The sequence below is a fragment of the Aquila chrysaetos genome, chromosome 7, assembly GCF_900496995.4.
Source record: "Aquila chrysaetos chrysaetos chromosome 7, bAquChr1.4, whole genome shotgun sequence".
Classification (NCBI taxonomy): Eukaryota; Metazoa; Chordata; class Aves; order Accipitriformes; family Accipitridae; genus Aquila; species Aquila chrysaetos.
In genome coordinates this window covers 35701865-35708844 of record NC_044010.1, presented here as the reverse complement: position 1 = coordinate 35708844, position 6980 = coordinate 35701865, and the positions used below count along the sequence as shown (strand labels likewise).

At 37.2% G+C, this 6980-nt stretch overlaps 1 protein-coding gene across 7 annotated transcripts in view; it reads right to left on the bottom strand.

Annotated features, from left to right (window-relative positions):
• Positions 1-2788: 2788 nt before the first annotated feature.
• The window catches only part of PKNOX1 (PBX/knotted 1 homeobox 1), a 44834-nt gene continuing 40642 nt past the window's right edge, over positions 2789-6980 (bottom strand). For all 7 annotated transcript variants that reach the window (XM_041124803.1, XM_030020090.2, XM_030020091.2 and 4 more), the window contains one exon: positions 2789-6224. In XM_041124803.1, the coding sequence (XP_040980737.1) occupies positions 6013-6224 (212 nt within the window). In that variant the 3' untranslated portion in view covers positions 2789-6012. The remainder of the gene's footprint in view (positions 6225-6980) is intronic.

The following is a 6980-nucleotide window of genomic DNA, read 5'->3' as shown; positions in this document are numbered from 1 at the left end:
CTTTCAGCCAAACAATACTGTTAATGTTAAAGTAACGCAAATGCTTTGCTTTAAAAATGTGCTTTTTCTGTTCACAGAGAAACAGTAGTGTAAAAATAAATCAACCATGAAGCATATTTTCATTTTTAATTTTTTCCTTTGATAGATCAGTTGCTTCAAAATCCCTTAACAACCAAGGAAAAAAAAAAAGTTACAGGGTTCACATTTTAAAGATTGTCGATTGTATAGACCAAATGTTGCTAACCCACGGAAAGATTTACGGGCCACTTCTGTCACGACCCAAACCCACTGGATTCTATTAACGTGAAGTAAATATCTTTATAGCAGTCTACAAGGTTGGTAAGGCATTTCACTGCTTTCTCACACCTTGCTTTTCTCTGGCAAAACCAGCTGTGATCACTCAGCAGGTCCTAAAGAACTAAGTCACAGAAAAGGAACAGATTTTATATTTCCAGGTGACAAGAATGAACAAATAACATGATTTGGGCAATCACTTAAAAGCACATTAGTGCCAATTTTACTACGTTTTACACTGGATGATCAAGTTACTTTAGGACTTAAAAATTAAACAACCCAAAACCTATTTGAAGGAGCTTAGCAAGCCAAGGGCAGGGCTGGGGGTGGGGAAGGAATCCACACTGAGTTTGAGTTTGGCAAAACGAACCTGCTTTACTCTTCAGCTACACTGAACAGTAAAGACCAAAGTGTATTCAGCATGAGGCTGATCATTTGATCATTTGCACACTACAATTAAACGTGCATTTTCACGGATATGCTCTGTTTTTAGGAGATGGTGAGAGTTTGAATTTATTATTAGGAAACCAAAACATTTCACTTAATTGTTTAACATGCGAGATTTTCATGAGGGAATGAAGGTTAGTTACATTTCCAACAGGATTTCAAAACTACATTTTGCCTATTCAACTCTAAAAAGTAAGCTGAATATAAGGCTGAAAGGTTTAAAAGACTAATCAAAGTAACAGAAGTCAGAAAGACAATAACAGTACAGCACCTAAAAATGGGTAATTCATACATTTTTGACATTTATGTCTTGCATAGACAAATATTCATTTTTTTTTCCTCCCAAGACAACTCAGCTTCAGAAAATAAATCTTAAATCAACTTCAATTACAATTAAATGCATGTGTTCCAATTTTTCAAAATAACCAGGGTGGTTTGGGTTTTTGTTTAAGTGCTACAAGTCTAACGGTTTTATGACACTATCACCCATTGGAAAGACTTTATTTCACCCTTTGGGCTGTCAAGTTCATAACGTCAGGAAGCTGAACTGCCTTCTAATTCTTTTTCCAGGTGATTAGAGAAACAAATAGATACATTATTCATGCATTAAGTCTTTGTGGCCTTACTCCACCAGAATATCCATAAACCCAAAGCTACTTTTAAAGCACAGGAACTGGGAACTCTAACTCCTCAGTACAGGTCTGCCTTCTGGCCACATTCTGAACATCAAAACGATATGTGGTGCACACCAGGTCAACGCAAATTCCTGCCCTTCTAAGCCCTTTGTCCATACCCTGGTTTCCACTGGAAGAAAACCTAGGTATGCAGGCAAGACAAAGTTGGAGGGTTCTCCAAAAGGTTCCTAATAGTGATCAGGGACCAGAACAAGGAACCAATTCTCTTGCAGGTAAATGCAGCCCAACATGCACCCTTACAGAGTTTCCATGAGGTCAGCAAGACTCCACTTTAATCCAATATCCAGATCTAGGAAACTCTCTGCAGAGCCAGAGCTATGCCTGTTGATTCTAAATGATTTCCAACATGATTATTTCTTTGGAACAGTAATTTCAAAATATATCCTGATCAATTTGGAATTGATTTACTAAAACACAATGTTTCTAAAGTTAAAGAACAACCAGCTATTGCCTTGCCTGTTACAGAAATCTTGGAAAAATTGGACTGAGAACCCTGTTGTGGGTTAATGATCTAGTTTACATAGAAAACAAATTAAAAGTTTCAATAATCATAATTGCAGAAGAATTACATTGATTTTAAAAACAAATTAGTTCTATTGCATATGAATATGACTTCAATTGGGGGCAGGGGGGGATTATACATGGGTTTAAAGTTAGGTCCCCTATAAAGACTTTTTAACTAATGTAAACATGCACCTTTCCTGAATAGTTGTGCTGGTTTTGGCTGGGATAGAGTTAATTTTCTTCATAGCAGCTGGTATGGGGCTATGTTTTAGATTTGTGCTGAAAACAGTGTTATCGCTGAGCGGTGCTTACACAGCGTCAAGGCCTTTTCTGTTCCTCACCCCACCAGCGAGGAGGCTGGGGGTGCCCAAAAAGTTGGGAGGGAACCCAGCTGGGACAGCTGACCCCAACTGACCCAAGGGATATTCCAGACCATATGACGTCATGCTCAGCATATAAAGCTGGGGGAAGAAGGAGGAAGGGGGGGGACATTTGGAGTGATGGCGTTTGTCTTTCCAAGTAACTGTTACACGTGATAGAGCCCTGCTTTCCTGGAGATGGCTGAACACCTGCCTGCCCATGGGAAGTGGTGAATGAATTCCTTGTTTTGCTTTGCTTGTGTGCGTAGCTTTTGCTTTACCTATTAAACTGTCTTTACCTCAACTCACAAGTTTTCTCACTTTTACTTTTCCAATTCTCTCCCCCATTCCCATGTGGTGCGAGTGAGCAAGCAGCTGTGTGGTGCTTAGGTGCTGGCTGGGGTTAGACCACGACAATAGTGATGCTTTGCTTAAACCAGCAATCTTTCTTACACAGCAAAAAAGGAGGACACTTTTTTTTTTTTTTTAAAAATCATGAAAAGAACAAGAATTTCTGTGCAGTTCATACCACTACAGAATTCTCACTGAAATTAAAAGACAAGGTTTGAGTTCCATATATTAGGCAATACCTTTGATTAACTTGGTAAAGCCTTTTCAGCTTTAGGAATTCACGTTCCTATGTTTTTGTTTCTAATTTGACAGTAAAACTACTCCGTATTCCCCCTTTCACAGTAAATTCTGCCAACTTCACTTTCCAGATATTGATAAACTTGCTGAAGACAAGGTTGCAAATGTTTCAGAAAAATAAAACTTCTGCTGCAGGTAAGGTGGGGCGAATAGAAAAACCTAACCAGATAACAGTTTCTTTCTGAAAAATAAACTTTCAGAAGTTTACAAACCCTCATGCCTTGTTGTCTCCTATTGAGTTCCAAGTGGCACGTAAACTACATATTCCTGAACCCTCTTCCAGCTAGCTGTATAGATATTAAATTGTCTTAATACCCTCTCTCTTTTTAAGATCTCAGTTCTCATAGTTTCAACGTGTGGGCAAGTGCCCATTGCCACATTATCTCCAAACCACAGAAGTTTTGCCCATTTTGGTTTACCCTTCCCTTCGCTGCTGGCTACTTGCTAACCCAAACAAGTCTGCCAGCTGAGGTGCTTCCTAAACTACCTCCAAGCAGGCTGGGAAAAGCTCTGCTGGTAGATCTGAGGCAGCAACAACTGGTCAGGGAGGGAAAGGAGACAGTGAGAAATGGCCTGTTCCTCCAGCATAGGTTGATTTGGAAAAGCTCATATTTGTGCATAGGCCTGTATGCACTGAGAAGTAGACTATTCATCTGCCTATGTGCTAGAAGTACAAGGATTAACGCACTATTAAATGTGAACAAGGGTAGCTGAATAAAAACCCCCAACAAACCAACATATACAACCTACTATATAATGGAAACTGTGAGGGTGATGAAGCACTTAGGGAGTTAAGAAAAATACAGAATCTGTCTCTCAGTTCTAGTCATCTCAGGTACCCTTTGTAGAAGCAGGAGGCTGAATGTTTCCAAATGAGCATGATTTGTGTATGACACCTGTCTTTAAATGTTTTGGGGTCAAGCTAGATTTGACAATAGCCTTTGAGATAGTTATGCTATGTCAAAGCCTTCCTAATTAAATCTTTCATTATTCATTTACTATGCTCTTTAACAAACATGGCACATTAGTGGCAAAGCAGAGAAGTTAGAAGAAAACAAATTCTTTAGAAATTACCACTCCAGCTGGAGTAGATCATTACAGCACTTGAACTAAGCAGCAACATCCTCAGCCAGAAATAAGTGAAAGCCAGAGCAGAAACATCACTTGTGTTGAGTAAAACCCAACGCCAATTTTTCAAAATAGCTACTCGTCACTAAAAACTAGTATTATTCTCCACGTATGTATGCCAATGCTACTGACATTTATTTCTGAAGTTTTTCTTCATACCAACTTATGCTTGCCTTGAAAGACAATCTTTAAAGACCAGCTTCCAACCATTTAAGCAGGTCGAAAAGTACATGCATTAATCCTGCTGAAATCAATGGGACCTAAGCACATGCCTGAGTGTTTTGTGAAGCAGAAATTAAGTATTCAATTAAATATTTGCACCTATCAAAGGGCTTTGTTCAAATACAATATCTAAAGATTCTAAAAGCTAACTTTTTTTCCTTGTCACGTTGGAAACGCAACTAGATTTGGTCTAAATCAGAAGGAAGTTCTGGCCTTGATCTAACCCAGCATTGTGACAAACGGACAGGGGGAAAAGAGGACGTTGATCATACCATGAGACTCTTGGAGTCTGTTATTTGTACTTAACAACAGTAAATACAAAGTTCCAAAAGTAAGTCTTCATGGATAGACAAACACAGACTCCAAACTTTGGGAAAAAAAGAAATGAACTGTTATCACGAAAAAAAAAACAAACAACCCAACCAAAAAAAAAAAAAAAAAAAAAAAGGCATTTTCATCACTACCTCTTAGTTTTTAAATGACACACAAGGATTTCTACTCTAATAAAGCCTGCTGTATATTCTGGTAGTATCCTTCAGATTTGAAGAAATTTTATATAAATCCATAAGTTATATTTCTTTTTGTATTAGGGGAAAATATTTAAAATGCAATAAAATAGCAGAGTGATAGCAGAATTCATGAGCATATAGTAGGCAACTTTTCATTTTTCAGATTCAGTTGTACAAACTATAAACTGCTAAATTTCTCTAATAACTGGAAAAGTTGTGGGTATTTGAATTTACTTACCTGAATACTCATTTAGCAAATATCTTCAGATACAAGTCTAGACACAGAGTTAATGTAATTTGAATATTAGTTTACACATAATATAAATCAATGTTTGACAATATCAAAATCCCATCAAACAGTGGGCTGTTCTTATGCTATTATCAAATATAATATATCACTGTGGGATAGCTGAGAATCATAGAATGCTAGCGTAGGCTTGTTTATTAAATTTGGTCAGTTTTCAGACCTTCCAAATAGGAATACTAAATATTTATTTTTTCCCCTCTGGAAATTCTTTTTTTTTTTTTTTTTTCCCCTCCTGCTTAATACAGTCGTCATCCCAATTCCTAGTGAATTTATAAAAATATTTTTTATCCAATAACCCCAGCAAGGTAAAAATAGGAGTTTTTATAGCAAATGATAAACAGGCTCACAGACTATGAGAGAAACTAAACTTATTTAAATTGCCATACATTCGCTACTGAATCACACATCAACATTTTCTTTTTATGTGTGTTGCTGTCCACCTCAGACTAGCAGTTTTTAAGGTGCAGAAGCATCTTTCAAATATATGCATCTAACTTAACGATCAAGTTCCACACACTAGTGTCACATGCTTTAAATTTACATCACCTGCCCATCAAGAGCTGTGTTAAATAACAGCACTAATTGAAACTGCATAATTCTTTAGAAATTGCAGCACTTCCAATTCATATAACAAAGGGGTGCTTATGTGGTTCTTTATATTACTAGATAAAATTTTCTGAAATAAGAAATGAAAAAAACACATTTGAAAGAAGTTGCTGCACCTGCAAAAACACTCTTTAAGCTTACTATGAAATACAAAAAAGTGCACCCTTCTATATCTACATATAAAACATATTAGAAATAAAACTTGTGTAAAATGTTTGCTGTGCAAACTATAAAAACAGTCAGTCAGTCAGTCCATTCTTTTTCCTAAACATTTTGTCACACTCTCTTGCTTCCTACTGCAGAGAATCGCTGTTATCCAAGACCAGCCCACTGATATTTGTTGTTGAGAGATCTCCTCCATCATCTTCACCGCTGTCTACAGACTCATCCTCACTTTGCCCTGCCATCATAACTTGCTGAACAGCCAAAGTAGCACCATCGGATGACAAAGACTGGAGACTGTCTACATTCATGTTGACTGGAGCTGTAATTGTTACAACAGCACCTGGAGAAGCACAATTGTAGTACTTTAGCATCTTTCTTGGTTTCTAATTTTAAGCAATGCATATTTATATATACCAGAGTTTGTTTCTAATCAACAGGAAGAAAACCTGAGGAACTAAATTAAAATAAAAGCTATATAGATTGTGAAACAAATATCAGGAAATGCCAGAATTAAGTTGGCCAGGAATCTTGAATTTAGCTGAGTTATGGACACCCATTACACCAATTCTCCAATCATCACAAGACCATTTCCACAACTTATTCCAGCTTAATTCATTGCAGAAAAATGGGAGTGTTCATAGAGATTCAAGGTGACTTAAATGGATAAAGCTGTTGTCAGATTGAGTGGTGGCTGAGGGAAAAGTGGCTACAAACTGGAAAGAAATAAAGCAGCAGGCAGCAGGACAGAAAGGATAGTCCTGAGATTAAAGCAGTTATTTATCTTTCTTAAATTGAGTCTATTTTTTGATCTGATGCTAAGGAAGTCACTTCATTGTAAGTCTTTGGAGGCTCCATTATATTTCTCTGCTTCTCAGCATTCAACTTGAAACACACGAGGCATATACAGAATTGCAGATGCTCAGTCCCTCCAGCAATAGTGAAAAGAATGTGAACAGGATGGGGGAGTCATGAAACTGAAATTGCAGTCCAATACTGCTAATCAAACAGAATGCTACTGACACGCATACACATACTGAAAGAAGAAAGGTTAGATGTGCAGCTAAGTTCTGTTGCTTCATAACTTTTGAAACAAAAG